General features: G+C 44.3%; 1 protein-coding gene across 2 annotated transcripts in view; it reads left to right on the top strand.

Annotated features, from left to right (window-relative positions):
- The first annotated feature begins 202 nt into the window (after positions 1-202).
- The window catches only part of LOC137431677 (transmembrane protein 19), a 36,693-nt gene continuing 19,920 nt past the window's right edge, over positions 203-16,975 (top strand). For both annotated transcript variants that reach the window (XM_068123271.2, XM_068123269.2), the window contains exons 1-4: positions 203-561; positions 757-876; positions 2,801-2,911; positions 8,093-8,254. In XM_068123271.2, the coding sequence (XP_067979372.2) occupies positions 510-561; positions 757-876; positions 2,801-2,911; positions 8,093-8,254 (445 nt within the window). In that variant the 5' untranslated portion in view covers positions 203-509. The remainder of the gene's footprint in view (positions 562-756; positions 877-2,800; positions 2,912-8,092; positions 8,255-16,975) is intronic.

The following is a 16,975-nucleotide window of genomic DNA, read 5'->3' as shown; positions in this document are numbered from 1 at the left end:
TGCCTCTCGCACACAACCAGAGAAGCACCCCCTGGCCCCTTCGCATAGGATCACAGAGCCACGCCCATCGCACAGGATCAGTGCCACGCCCATCGCACAGGATCAGTGAGCCACGCCCATCGCACAGGATCAGAGCTACACCCATCGCACAATATCAGAGCCACGCCCATCGCACAGGATCAGAGAGCCACGCCCATCACACAGGACTGCTCCGCCCATTCCCGGTGTCCCCTGTGAACGGTGCAGGGTCGCATTGACTTGGTGCGTCCGCTCTTTTGCGGGACTAGTAGTTACTGCGAAGCTGCTCGGTGTTGGTTCTTGTGACATGGCAAATTATTGTGGAGTTACTGTTACTTGTCAACTTCGAGAGGCTGTTTCCTCGGAAATTGGGAGTTATTCCCAGTTGAAATGAATTCGATATTGGTAATTATAATTATTATTGGATATAATTGCGCTGCCCAGTCGCCCGGAGTTGGTTCCCCAGGAGCGTGAGAAGCTGCTTGTCCGTGATGCTTCCATTGCCAGGAGTCCACGGTCGCCAAACCCAGAGCAAAGTACAAAGTATGTAGTTTTTTTGTTTTTCTTCCGCGGTGCGTTTACTGACAAAATGCTTGTAATTTTTGAAAATGTTCCCATTGAACCAAATAAAATGATCCCAATTTACTCCACGTGTGACTCGTATTTGTTCCAATGTCACTGTGCCCTCCACTTCCATCCCATTGTTGAGTGAGTGTACCATGGATCGCCTTTATCCAGATGAAGCCCCTAGTGCTGAAGACCTGCAGAGGTTTCTGTTCAACCTACTTCTGTACGGATTTGTACTCACAGCCTCATTCGGCCTCTGGACGCTGCTGCTTCTTGCCAGCTCCCATGACCGTGAGTTGCATCACAGCATTGAACACGGAATTATTAAATTAACTGGAACGGTAGAGAGCATATCTCCACCATGCTCAATGGTTTACATTTTGTATCCCACTGATAGCCCAGATCTCGATTCGAACGTTAACCAAAATGGAATTGGCTTGTTCTTGTCACTTAGCCAACTCATCCACCAACTTTTGTGGTAAGTCGTCCACAACTTTTTGAAATATTGCGTAATACATAGTTTTTGGACGTATCACTCAATGCTGAAGAATCACAAAAAATAAAAAATGCTCTGATCCAGAATCGAATCTTCCCCAAAATTGAATCAATTATTCCTTGTCACACAACAAACCTGCTCACAAAGTTTTGTCCGAATTCGTCCACAACTTTTTGAAATATTGCGTTATACATAGTTTTTGGCCGTATCACTCGATGGTGAAGAATCACAAAAAATTAAAAATGCTCTCATCCGGAATCGAATCTTCCCGAAAATTGAATCAATTATTCCTTGTCACACAACAAACCTGCTGACAAAGTTTTGTCCGAATTCGTCCACAACTTTTGTCATAAGTCGTCCACAACTTTTTGAAATATTGCGTTGGACATAGTTTTTGGCCGTATCACTCAATAGTGAAGAATCACAAAAAATAAAAAATGCTCTGATCCGGAATCGAATCTTCCCCAAAATTGAATGAATTATTCCTTGTCACAGAACCAACCTGCTCACAAAGTTTCGTTCGAATTCGTCCACAACTTTTTGAAATATTGCGTTTTACATAGTTTTTGGCCGGATGGTGAAGAATCACAAAAAAATAAAAATGCTCTCATCCGGAATCGAATCTTCCCCAAAATTGAATCATTTATTCCTTGTCAAACAACAACCCTGCTCACAAAGTTTCGTCCGAATTAGTCCACAACTTTTTGAGATATCTTGATAAATATAGTTTTTTGCCCTATATCTCAATGGTGAAGAATCACTTTAAAAATTCTCGGATTCAGAGCCGGATTCAGATCTTCACCAAAATCCAATAATTTTTATCTTGCGACAATCCCATCTTCTCCAACCAAGTTTCGTACAAATCTGTCCGCAACTTTTTGAGATATCTCTTCACAAGCAGGCAGACAAACAGACAGGGGTGAAAACATAACCTCCATCCACCTTCAGTAACAGAGGTAATTATTGTTAATTACTACACAATCACACTTGTTTTCCAGCTCACTCTGAACATGTGATCTCAGCGCGGATTTAAGTTGTACAAATACTCAAAAATGTGCAGTCATCAGTTGCTGAAAGTTTGCTTTACTATTTACCCACGCTGAAAGTTTACCCACGAGATTACACTATTTGCTCAGTCACAATTTGTACATTAGAAGATATTAAATTAATTTTACATAAACGCATTAGGAGACTTGGAGGAGGTCATTAGGAAACTGGACAAACCATCAAGGTATTTGGATTTAAACCTGCGGTGCCACCTTCATGATACTGTGTTTAGTAGTTTGGATGAAAGTGTTTAAATAAATTGTCCGGTGTACAACGATGAGTTGTGACCAGCTGGGTACTGACACACATTGCCGTACTCCTTCATGAAGATATTGTGGCATCTGTCCACAACCTAAACGCAGACCGGACAGCCGGCTTAAAGTACTCATCCAAAATATGGTACGAGATGCAGCGCTCTGTCAAATAAATCAGAAGGAGTTTTTAGTTTAACGTGAATTTGACAGAATCGAACCCAGTTTAGGCACTTGGTAGTTCAATGGGATATGGAAACACTCCCCAAGAACCTGAATACCATTTGCCACGAATACCAACCGCTTGCCATTCAAGGACACAATCATCCCAAAAGGAACTTCCATTAGACAGAGTCCTCCAATATTTGGTGGATTAAGCTTTTTGCTGGCTCTTTGTCTCATCATAATTGTACATGTACAGGTGTGCACATGGTGTCCCCGTGGCGCTGTGTCCTCGCCATTGCTGTCCCCACGTACGTATATCTGCGTGGAGTTCGACATGGAGCTACGAGTTATGGTGGTGCTGTGCTGGGTAAGTGGGCACCACTAATTCATTGGTCGATATTGCTTTGCTTTGAACGTCAAGTCAATCTTCTTTTTCTTCTCTCCAACCCCCCTCCCTCTCACTCCTGCTATTCCCACATCATTCATTCAGTGCCATCTTGCTTTAACCTCCCCCCCCCCCCTCCCTCTCACTCCTGCTATTCCCACATCATTCATTCAGTGCCATCTTGCTTTAACCTCCCCCCCCCCCTCCCTCTCACTCCTGCTATTCCCACATCATTCATTCAGTGCCATCTTGCTTTAACCTCCCCCCCCCCCCCTCCCTCTCACTCCTGCTATTCCCACATCATTCATTCAGTGCCATCTTGCTTTAACCTCCCCCCCCCCCTCCCTCTCACTCCTGCTATTCCCACATCATTCATTCAGTGCCATCTTGCTTTAACCTCCCCCCCCCCCCCCCCTCCCTCTCACTCCTGCTATTCCCACATCATTCATTCAGTGCCATCTTGCTTTAACCTCCCCCCCCCCCCCTCCCTCTCACTCCTGCTATTCCCACATCATTCATTCAGTGCCATCTTGCTTTAACCTCCCCCCCCCCCCTCCCTCTCACTCCTGCTATTCCCACATCATTCATTCAGTGCCATCTTGTTTTTACCTTCCCCCCTCCTCCCTCTCATTCCTGCTATTCCCACATCATTCATTCAGTGCCATCCTTGTTTTTACCTTCCCCCCTCCTCCCTCCCACTCCGGCTATTCCCACATCATTCATTCAGTGCCATCTTGTTTTTACCTTCCCCCCTCCTCCCTCTCATTCCTGCTATTCCCACATCATTCATTCAGTGCCATCTTGTTTTTACCTTCCCCCCTCCTCCCTCTCATTCCTGCTATTCCCACATCATTCATTCAGTGCCATCTTGTTTTTACCTTCCCCCCTCCTCCCTCTCATTCCTGCTATTCCCACATCATTCATTCAGTGCCATCTTGTTTTTACCTTCCCCCCTCCTCCCTCTCATTCCTGCTATTCCCACATCATTCATTCAGTGCCATCTTGTTTTTACCTTCCCCCCTCCTCCCTCTCATTCCTGCTATTCCCACATCATTCATTCAGTGCCATCTTGTTTTTACCTTCCCCCCTCCTCCCTCTCATTCCTGCTATTCCCACATCATTCATTCAGTGCCATCTTGTTTTTACCTTCCCCCCTCCTCCCTCTCATTCCTGCTATTCCCACATCATTCATTCAGTGCCATCCTTGTTTTTACATTTTGGGCTTGACAGATAATTTTTTTTTTTTAATTTGTCGTCTGACTTTAAATGTTTCTGTAAGGCTTCCCCACCCTCCTCCTCCTCCTCCGCCCCTCTCTTACCCAAACTTTGAAGCAAAACAATAACAAGCCCTTTGTCAAATCATTAGTTCCAAAGAACAAATGTTTACAACTTTTGGACTTCGACCGTTTAAACCCTGTGCACACAAAAAGTCGTCGCTGTTTGTGATTGGCACGAGTTAGCAAGCGCACACATTTCATGTCGCCCGTTTTTTGATTTATCCAAGTTTATTTTAGGGATTTCACTCAGTTAGAAAGGTAAATACAAAGAACCGGGTCAAAGTAATCATTTATCCCAGTAATCGAATTCGCCTCTGAACTGTCTTGCCTGGATTTGAATATTGGCCCAGGTATAAATTGCCACTCTGGTGTTTTACATGCAGGGCGAGGCATCAATGCGTGTGCAGCCAGGTAAACTGCGTGTCTCACCTGCCAACATTTATTTGTGCACATTGAAGATCCCACGGTGCCCTTCACGAAGAGTCAGCAAGTTATCGCCACAACCTCAATAAATTCCAAATTGCTGCATTGACTGACTGCTGCGAAGGTAATGGCAAACCACCCACGATAGCCCGTGCTAATAAACTGCTTCGGCAGCACCGACGCTCTGTAAAGAGTACGGGTAAAAAAAAAAAAAAATTTGGGGGTCATAATCCATCGACAATCTTTTGAAATATCGTGATATACGAGTATATCGGTGTTGGACTGATCTCTCAATGGTGAAGAATCACTGAGAAATAAAACAATATTCTCATATCCGGATCCGCATTCAGATCTACATCGAAATCAAATCAATTTGTCCTTGTCACACATCATACTTGTCCACCGCGTTTTGTCATAATCTGTTGACCATCTTTTGAAATACCATGATTATATATATATATATATATATATATATATATATATATATATATATATATATATATATATATATATATATATATATATATATATATATATACCAGCAAAAGTATCCGGCTTTGCCGGGTAACAATGAATATTTTCCTGCTGGGAATATGATATGCGCAATCTGGGTCCATCATCTGGAGAGAATTTAAAAAATAGATCGTAGGTACAATGGACTCTGATGCAGTGGAGTGAGACCCTAACCCATGGAGGTTACACTCACAAACTGCTGACAAAGTACCAGGCTATGCTTTTGCAATTTAATAAACCATTCGTGTAAGACAATGATATTCTTTTGGTCCTTTAGCTGACAGTTTCGTTCAGTTACAGTAACACACACACACACACACACACACACACACACACACACACACACACACACACACACACACACACACACACAGTAAAACACAAACACAGACACAGTAACACACACACAGTAACACACTAACACACACACACACACACACACACACAGTAACACACACACACACACTCACACACACACACGCACACGCACACACACAGTAAAACACACACACAAACACAGACACAAACACAGACACACTAACACACACACAGTAACACACAGTAACACACACACACACACAGTAACACACACACACACACTCACACACACACACACACACACACACACACACACACACACACACACAGTAATGCACACACAGTGACACACACACACAGAAACACACACAGTAACACACACACACACACACACACACACACACACACACACAGTAACACACACACACATATAAACACACAGTAACACACAGTAACACATATAAACACACAGTAACACACACACACACACACACACACACACACACACACACACATAGAAACACACACACACACACACACACACACACACACACACACACAGTAACACACACACACACACACACACACACACATAGAAACACACACAGTAACACACACACACACACACACACACACACACACACACACACAATAAGACACACACCGGCACCGATCTCGTACAGCGTTTTACTTGATAAAGTTAAATTATAAAAACGGGTGAACCTCCAATGATTACCTCATCCTCACAACAAGGTGAGTTGTTGTTTTGCTCTTTGTTCGGGATCATCCTGATTTGAACTCCCAATGTTAATCACATCGAAACTTTCTACCGTCAGATTTTTAACCACGATATACCTGAAAATGAGTTTTATACCGTGACGGTGATGAGGTCATTTGGCCCGTTATTGTCGTGTTGCACTCCCGAGTTAATTTATTTATGAACCCGAGGTAATTTCTTTATTACACCTTCACTCCTTTACACATGTTAGACCCTTCTACCCCTAAGACCCCTCTAGACCCTTTACACACCTTATACCTCTTTGACCCTTTACCCCCCCTTATATCCCTTTGACCATTTACACCCCTTTAGACCCCTTACACTCCTTAGACCCTTTAGACCCCTGACACTACTAAGACCCTTTACACCCCATAGTCCCCTTTACATCCGTTAGACCCCTTATACCTTTACACCCTTTAGACCCTTTCATATCCATTTTGACCCTTTTGAGACATATACACCTTTTGACAGTTTTCAGACCTATTGACTTTTTAAGACACTTTGGCCAATTTAAGACCATTTGGACACTTTTGACCTCTTTTGCTCTTTCGTCCTTAGACACCTTTAGACCTCATTTGACCCTTTTAAGGTCCTTGATTCTTTAAACACTTTAGATCCCTTTTCGACCCTAAAAAAAACTTTAGACTCCTTAGATGATTGTAAAATGTTTCCTCCCATAATCGGTTTTGCCGACCTTTTCGGTGCACCATTCACGTCGCATCACAAGTTGCAATGTCGAATCTAAACTGATTTCTCAAAGTGAAACTGATGTTGAACCGTCAAACTGAAACTACTGATATATGGATCATCGAATGGGAAACCAGAATAAAATGCTGTGGGAAATTGCTGAAAGGAAAGCTATGGGGAATATAGAGAGAGGGGGAAGGTCGGAGCTGAAGAAACGATGTGGAGAGGTATAGGTGCCTGGAGGTGGTCGGTTGGTATGGAAAGAACTTTGGTGATCTTCCATCAGGCTGTAGGCTCAAAACATGCCTAACCCGTTTCCCAGCTGAACTTTCATAATATCACCTTCACTCCCGAGCAGTACTTCAGAGGTACAACAAGCATGGACTGGAAATCTTAGCTGATATAATGGAACGAGGTTGTCGAGGTTACCTGCTGCACCCATTGCGACATTTGCCCACTGGATATTTACACTGAATTCCCATTTCCATCAATACACACTCCAAAGGAAATTGCTCATTTCAGGTGGGACATTTATGCACCCCCCGTCATTGACGGGTACCTTTGCTGGTATATATGTACAGTATACATATGTACTGTATATATATATATTTTTGGGCGGATGTCTCAATGGTGAAGATTCACTGAGAAAAAAAAAATTCTCATACCTGGATCTTCATCAAAGATGTACCTGGATCATACCTGGATCTTCATCAAAATCGAATCAATTCGTCCTTGTCAATTGTCATATACCCGACTTGTCCAACAAGTTTTGTCATAATCCGTGGACCATCTTTTGAGATATCATGCTCACCAAAAAACAGACAGACAGGGGTGAAAACACAACCTCCGTCCACCTTTGGTGTCGGAGGCAAAAAAAAAAGGGGTAATAGTTTCCATCTATATAACACGGACGAGTCGGTTTCAGTAACGTACGAGGCGGTTTAAATAACGACAATAGTTGTCCTCCAACAGAAGCTTTCATCACACGAGCTCGTGCTCGTTGCCATAATTTGGGAGGTTATTCCCTCAAGGAAGCAACAACAAAAAAGAGAAAACATTAAATACAAAGTCGTAGACAGTTCGTGTATTCAGTGCCCAGGTACGGCTACTTTTAACTGATATTTAAAGTGTACTCGACTCGTACCTTCATAATAACGCACTGTGCAGGTGTCTTCACTGCATTCCTGTTGAGTGTGACAAGCTACTGCTACCTGGCCACGTTCATCATATTCTTCTATACAACGGTGCACCTGCGCTACTGGCGCTTGGAGCGACTGTCCAGCACCTCAGCCAGCAAGGTGCACGCAGGAAAGGTCCAAGACGAATACGGTAGGGATTTTCAATTTTATTATTTTAAAACCCATTTCCGGTTTTCCAAACAACGTGTTAACAGTTTTAAAGCGGCAGATCTGTTAACTTGAACCTGAGTTATTAAAAGTCTTCGCGATGGGCAAGGTCGCCGAGCCGTGGTCGGCCCAGCAGCAGCGTCACCTCTCGGCCGTGTCCGAATATACAACGGACATCCGGCACGTCGCGGGGAAGGACAACCCGGTGGCGGATTGCCTTTCCCGGTCCGTCGCCCACGCAGTCCACCTTGGCATCGACTATGCCCGGATGGCGACGGACCAGGCCGCCGACCCCGGCGTCCAGGCCTTGCGGACCGCCGTCACGGGCCTCCGCGTCACCGAGGTGCCGTTCGACGGCGCGGGCACGGTCCTCTTGTGCGACGTCTCCCTCGGGCGGCCTCGCCCCATCGTGCCCGCGGGCTGGCAGTGCCAGGTTTTTGACGCCATCCACGGCCTGTCCCACCCGGGCACGAAGGCCTCCCAGAGGTTGGTCGCCGACAAGTTTGTCTGGCATGGCCTCCGGAAGGCCGTCCGCGGCTGGACCACGACGTGCCTCGTGTGCCAGCGCGCGAAGGTGCACCGGCACACCCAGGCCCCATTGGCCCCGTTTACGGTGCCGGAACGTAGGTTCGACCACGTGCACGTGGACCTGGTGGGACCTCTGCCCCCCTCGCGGGGTTTCACCCATGTCCTGACAATGGTGGACCGCACCACCCGGTGGCCGGAGGCCGTGCCTTTGGCGGCGACGACGGCGGCGGACGTCGCGCAGGCGTTCATCGCCACCTGGGTCGCCCGGTTCGGCGCCCCCTCGGACATCTCGTCCGACCGCGGCCCCCAGTTCACCTCGGAGCTCTGGGGGGCGGTCGTGCGGGGGCTCGGGGTCCAGCTGCACCGAACCACGGCCTACCACCCCCAGGCCAACGGCCTGTGCGAGCGGTTCCACCGCTCGCTGAAGGCCGTGCTCCGGACCACCCTCCGCGACGGCGGCTGGGTCGACAGGCTCCCCTGGGTCCTGCTGGGCCTCCGGACGGCGCCCAAGGACGACCTGCGCGCATCCGCGGCGGAGTTGGTCTTCGGACAACCGCTGCGGGTGCCGGGCGAGTTCCTCCCCGACCCCACGGCACCATGGTCCGCGGCGCAGGAGCGCTCCGCGCTGCAGGAGACCGCCCGGCGGTTCACCCCGGTGCCGACGGCGCACCACGGGCACCCGCCTACGCACGTTGCCCCGGAGCTTCGCACCGCGGAGTACGTCTTTGTCCGGCACGACGCCCACCGGACACCACTGTGGCCCCCGTACGACGGGCCTTTCCGCGTGCTGGAGACCGGGGTGAAACATTTCACCTTGGACATCAGCGGTACTCCCGACCGCGTCTCAGTGGATCGCCTCAAGCCGGCCCACCTCGACGTGGACCACCCACCGCCGGTGGCTCGGCCCCCGCATCGGGGCCGTCCCCCTGCGGGCGGACCCCCGGCACCGCCCAGGCCCGCCGGCACGCCGCCCCCCCCCCCCCGGTCCTGCACCCATCCCGGGTGCGGCCGGAGGCATCCCAGCTGGCATCCCTGCACCCCGGACGCCGCCAGTCGCCAGAGGGCGCTTCGGCCGGGTCATCCGTTTGCCCCGCAAACTGGCCCTCCAGGTGCACGGGAATTCTGGGGGGGCGCGTGTGGCGGACACGAAAGCTCACTGGTGCGAGGGCATCATTCCGCTCACCGTGGGCGGCGGCCACGCCCGAGGGGTAGGCCTGGCCGCGGGATATACACCGGGCGTGCAGCCCGGAGCGCTCCAGTGCTACGGTGGAGCCCTTGAAATAAAGACTTTAAACCTACCGCGTTGCCCGCTTCCTCCTTGCTAAGCAAGTAGCGCGCGTAGCACCGCGCTTCAATACCTTGTTCTCACCTGACCGTATTCAATGATAAGGTGCGTAACCCCTAAGGTGTGTTGAGAGCAGTGAGCAGCGTTCATAATATCCATTTGCTCAAAGACTGCCAGGGCCATGATTGAGTAGCCATTTGTAAATACGACACGTGCACAATCATTTGATATTCCCATTCATGGCGGGATTAAGGTGAAGTAGGCGGGGCTTAAGCAGCACTGAGAATGGAATGCATTGCAGTGGGAACCAGTAGCAGACTGGGTCTTAAAACCGGCCCGGGCATCCTTGACCTAGGTCGGCCCATTATTCATTAATATGTTGCTTATCTGAGAAAATAGACGAAATGCTTGAAAAAAAAAAACTAAATAAAATCCACTAAAAATTACATTTATTTTCAGTAACACGAGCACATGTCATGTCTGAGAGAGTAGGTGCCTGCGCAGTTCGCTGCTTCTGGCAGCCACACCATCAATGATATCCTTAGTTTCAAGTTTGGCCAGGATCCCTTTTTCCACAGACATCAACATGAATGCCTCAAGATGTACTTGTGTCATTGTACTTCGCAGGCGGCTTTTGATTCTCTTCAAACAGAGAAAGACCGTTCACATGCCACTTGTGACACAGGCAGCGTTAGCAGCAGCTTGTAGGCAAGCCCAATGCTCTTGTAGGCATCAGCGAAGAGGTTCAACTTGAGGAGCACCTTGTAGCAGCAGAGAGGACAGGCTTTACATGACTTACATGTACTTGACAGAGTCTTCCTGTCCTGTTCAGACTCACTGTCGTCCTGCACTGTATAAGCATCTGCTACTGATTGTTTCAGTGTAGACCATTGTTCTCCAAGGCTTCGCAGTTCTTTTCGTAGTTGTTCCGCAGTGACGCCATCATCAAATCTCAGCAAATGTTTATGCAGCTCTTCCATAGCTCCCGATGGCACTTGATCAAAGTTCCTTGGGTGAAGAAGTGAGAGATCAGCATTCAATCTTGATGTTGCTGATCTGTCAAACCGCTGCTCAATGCTGCTCACAATAGTGTCCACTATTCGGTTGGACCAATTTACACAATAGTGTCCAATTTAGCATCGTAAGTCAGTTTACGACATTGTTATCAATACTAGATCAGTAGTCAGTAGACCTATTTAAACTTACTAGGCCTATCGGCTCAAAATCCTTTTAACTGCTGACTTGGTAGTTTTTACAATGAAGGAAACACGTTTCGGGAGTACATACGACATAGCGATTGTGAATGTAACAGCTCTGAGGCGTCTTTCGCTTCGCATCACAGTGATGACGAGCACCAACATGACGGCTGTAATATTAAAATCTGGCTTCAAACCCCCTCACAGCCCAAAGCCTTCAACCAGACATATTAACACGCTCCTCCCCCTTCATTCCCGTTCTTCAAAGCAAAGCGGTAAAAATTGTTGTATCGCCATTATATTATATTAAGACTTAAGAGCAACGGTACCCGCCCTAAGGGCGGGGCTTCAATTGGGAGACGCGATTTATTTTAACATCCGTTAAATATCACACGCAAATCATCAAAATCTAAACAGTATTTTTACAATTTCAATTTTAAAAACCACATCACTGTTCATATCGGTAAATATTATTCCATCGTGTTTCAAATCGTGATTAGTCATATCAACTGTACGCTTTTTTTTAGGAAAAAGAATTGAATGATTTTGTACCTCTTCTTCAGCTTAGAACTCAGGATAGACGACATTGCTGATAAAAGTTCCTTTTCTCTCTTTGAAATTCTTGGCAAACATTTTTATATTGTCACTGCTGCCAACGCGACGCCATGGCATTATTCATAACAATCATTCATTCATTCATTCATTCATTCATTCATTTAATGATCATTAAACATTATTCTTGCGCTCATTAAACGTTCATTAAACATTAAAGGTTCATAAAACGATTACGAAAATAAAAACGAAAAACATTACGAAATTACGTTCACACCGTCACATCAAACACTACTGTGAACTTCGTCACAAACTTCGTCACAAACGTTACGTTACGTAATTCAAACCGTGAACACATCGAATATCGGAGAGCCCATTGCGCAAACGATTTGTTTTCTCTGGTACGTGTTACTTTACTGGGCGGGTACCGTTTCAGATAAACAGGTAAAATGCCTCCCAAACGGAAAGCCTCATTAACGAAAACGTCCAAGGAAGCTGTTGCAAGAAAGAAGGCTTGCCTTGATGAGGACTATCGGAGGCAGGAACAAGTACGTGACACAGCTGCACACCAGTCTCGGAGGCAGTCCCAGGAATACAGATCTGGTGAACAAGGACGTGACACAGCTGCACCCCAGTCTCGGAGGCAGTCCCAGGAATACAGATCTGGTGAACAAGGACGTGACACAGCTGCACACCAGTCTCGGAGGCAGTCCCAGGAATATAGATCTGGTGAACAAGGACGTGACACAGCTGCACCCCAGTCTCGGAGGCAGTCCGAGGAATACAGATCTGGTGAACAAGGACGTGACACAGCTGCACCCCAGTCTCGGAGGCAGTCCGAGGAATACAGATCTGGTGAACAAGGACGTGACACAGCTGCACACCAGTCTCGGAGGCAGTCCGAGGAATACAGATCTGGTGAAGAAGGACGTGACACAGCTGCACACCAGTCTCGGAGGCAGTCCCAGGAATACAGATCTGGTGAACAAGGACGTGACACAGCTGCACCCCAGTCTCGGAGGCAGTCCGAGGAATACAGATCTGGTGAACAAGGGCGTGACACAGCTGCACACCAGTCTTGGAGGCAGTCCCAGGAATACAGATCTGGTGAAGAAGGACGTGACACAGCTGCACACCAGTCTCGGAGCACAGTGATGTGGATTTTATTGAAATTCTAACGATACTGTTTAGATTTTGATGATTTGCGTGTGATATGATTCAACGGATGTTTATATAAATCGTGTAAAATAAAAAAAGCCTTCAATTTCTGATATTGTACACCGCTCCTTTCCTATGCCATCTCCAGGCATTGCAAATCGTCATTGCCGGGCACCAAAGGGGGCTCGGCAGTGACGCACGCTGAAAGGGAGTACTCAGTTTTCACTCTGGTTTCTTGCTTTCTTGTTGTACACCGCTCCTTTCCTATGCCATCTCCAGGCATTGCAAATCGTCATTGCCGGGCACCAAAGGGGGCTCGGCAGTGACGCACGCTGAAAGAGAGTACTCAGTTTTCACTCTGGTTGTTTGTTTGTTTTCTTTCTTGGTTGTCCGGACGATATCTCAGCCATCCTTTGAGCTAGGAAGCTGAAATTTCGGCACAGTCGTGAGCAAGTCCTTTGTCAAATACGGTATTTTTTGTTTTTTGAATAATCAATTAATTGAGGAGTTATTTAATTATTAGCGTTTAATTAAGTACTTATTTAATTAATTAAATTTCATTTCTCTTCTGACCATTATTAACTCAGGCACCTTTTGAGTTAGGAAGCTGATATTTGGACATGCCAATGACCAGGTGATTTGGCTGCAAAGGATATTTTTGATTTATTAATTAATCAATTAATCGATTAATTATTTAATTATTCGATTAATGACCCCAAAAAATTTTTTTTTTAAGTTACAGATTCTGATGAAATAGTGGTAGTTTATGTGTTCTCTGACCAAATTGATTACCAATTTAATTTTTTTATGATTATTATTTATTTATTTTCATTATTAATCATTTATTTATTTTCTTTCTCATTTGGCCAATATCTCAGGCACCTTTTGAGCTGGGAAGCTAATATTTGGACATAAGTGACCAAGTGATGTGGCTATCAAGGATATTTTTGATTTATTGATTAATCATTTCATCTATTAATTATTTATTGATTAATCGATTAATTATTTATTGAGTAATCAATTAATTATTTAATTTTTTATAAATGACTTATTTAATTAAATTTCTAAAAGATACATCTTCGGATGAAGCACTAGTGGTTTAGTTATGCGATTAGCCAATTGATTATGAAAATATTTTGTGATAATCTTTTATTGATTTTAATTATACAATTAATCAATCAATTAGTGTACACCTCTCCCTCCCAATGCAGCCTTAATGAGCTGCACTGCGGTATTGCCGGGCGCCGGAGGCGCCCCGGCAATGCCGCGCTGCAGCATATTTATTTATTTGGCATGGGGCGGTGTACTTTGAATGTATGTGTACTTGTTTGTTTTCTTTCTTGTTTTCTTTCTTTCTTGCTTGTCCGGGCGATATCTCAGCCATCCTTTGAGCTAGGAAGCTGAAATTTCGGCACAATAGTGAGCAAGTCTTTTGTCAAAAACGGTATTATTTTTTTTTTGATTAATCAATAAATTGAGGAGTTATTTAATTATTAGCGATTAATTAAGTACTTATTTAATTAATCAAATTTCCTTTCTCTTCTGACCATTAACTCAGGCACCTTTTGAGTTAGGAAGCTGACATTTGGACATGCCAATGACCAGGTGATTTGGCTGCAAAGGATATTTTTGATTTATTAATTAATCAATTAATCGATTAATTATTTAATTATTCGATTAATGACAAAAATTTTTTTTTTTTTAAAGTTACAGATTCTGATGAAATAGTGGTAGTTTATGTGTTCTCTGACCAAATTGATTAATAATTTAATTTTTTTATGATTATTATTTATTTATTTTCATTATTAATCATTTATTTATTTTCTTTCTCATTTGGCCAATATCTCAGGCACCTTTTGAGCTGGGAAGCTAATATTTGGACATGAGTGACCAAGTGATGTGGCTATCAAGGATATTTTTGATTTATTGATTAATCATTTAATCGATTAATTATTTATTGATTAATCGATGAATTATTTATTGAGTAATCAATTAATTATTTAATTTTTTATTAATGACTTATTTAATTAAATTTCTGAAAGATACATCTTCGGATGAAGCACTAGTGGTTTAGTTATGCTATTAGCCAATTGATTATGAAAATATTTTGTGATAATCTTTTATTGATTTTAATTATACAATTTTTTTTTTTTTTTTTTTTTTTTTTCTATACTGAATCGAGGCTCGTGAAAGAGCTGACAACCGCGAGGGAAAGACAAAGACAGCACATGGGGACCACGAGGGAAAGACAAAGACAGCACATGGGGACCACGAGGGAAAGACAAAGACAGCACTGGGGGACCACGAGGGAAAGACAAAGACAAATACAATTAATCAATCAATTAGTGTACACCTCTCCCTCCCAATGCAGCCTCAATGAGCTGCACTGCGGTATTGCCGGGCGCCCGAGGCGCCCCGGCAATGCCGCGCTGCAGCATATTTAATTATTTGGCATGGGGGCGGTGTACTTTGAATGTATCTGTACTTGTTGTACACCGCTCCTTTCCTATGCCATCTCCAGGCATTGCAAATCGTCATTGCCGGGCACCAAAGGGGGCTCGGCAGTGACGCACGCTGAAAGAGAGTACTCAGTTTTCACTCTGGTTTCTTTATTGTTTGTTTTCTTGTTTGTTGTACACCGCTCCTTTCCTATGCCATCTCCAGGCATTGCAAATCGTCATTGCCGGGCACCAAAGGGGGCTCGGCAGTGACGCACGCTGAAAGAGAGTACTCAGTTTTCACTCTGGTTGTTTGTTTGTTTTCTTTCTTGGTTGTCCGGGCGATATCTCAGCCATCCTTTGAGCTAGGAAGCTGAAATTTCGGCACAGTAGTGAGCAAGTCCTTTGTCAAATACGGTATTTTTTGTTTTTTGAATAATCAATTAATTGAGGAGTTATTTAATTATTAGCGTTTAATTAAGTACTTATTTAATTAATTAAATTTCATTTCTCTTCTGACCATTATTAACTCAGGCACCTTTTGAGTTAGGAAGCTGATATTTGGACATGCCAATGACCAGGTGATTTGGCTGCAAAGGATATTTTTGATTTATTAATTAATCAATTAATCGATTAATTATTTAATTATTCGATTAATGACAAAAAAATTTTTTTTTTTAAAGTTACAGATTCTGATGAAATAGTGGTAGTTTATGTGTTCTCTGACCAAATTGATTAATAATTTAATTTTTTTATGATTATTATTTATTTATTTTCATTATTAATCATTTATTTATTTTCTTTCTCATTTGGCCAATATCTCAGGCACCTTTTGAGCTGGGAAGCTAATATTTGGACATGAGTGACCAAGTGATGTGGCTATCAAGGATATTTTTGATTTATTGATTAATCATTTCATCTATTAAGTATTTATTGATTAATCGATTAATTATTTATTGAGTAATCAATTAATTATTTAATTTTTTATAAATGACTTATTTAATTAAATTTCTAAAAGATACATCTTCGGATGAAGCACTAGTGCTTTAGGTATGCTATTAGCCAATTGATTATGAAAATATTTTGTGATAATCTTTTATTGATTTTAATTATACAATTAATCAATCAATTAGTGTACACCCCTCCCTCCCAATGCAGCCTCAATGAGCTGCACTGCGGTATTGCCGGGCGCCAGAGGCGCCCCGGCAATGCCGCGCTGCAGCATATTTAATTATTTGGCATGGGGCGGTGTACTTTGAATGTATGTGTACTTGTTTGTTTTCTTTCTTGGTTGTCCGGACGATATCTCAGCCATCCTTTGAGCTAGGAAGCTGAAATTTCGGCACAAGAGTGAGCAAGTCCTTTGTCAAAAACGGTATTTTTTTTTTTTGATTAATCAATAAATTGAGGAGTTATTTAATTATTAGCGATTAATTAAGTACTTATTTAATTAATCAAATTTCCTTTCTCTTCTGACCATTAACTCAGGCACCTTTTGAGTTAGGAAGCTGATATTTGGACATGCCAATGACCAGGTGATTTGGCTG

This window comes from Myxine glutinosa, chromosome 7 (genome assembly GCF_964187855.1).
Source record: "Myxine glutinosa chromosome 7, kmMyxGlut1.1, whole genome shotgun sequence".
NCBI lineage: Eukaryota > Metazoa > Chordata > Myxini > Myxiniformes > Myxinidae > Myxine > Myxine glutinosa.
This window is presented reverse-complemented; position numbering and strand designations above follow the sequence as displayed.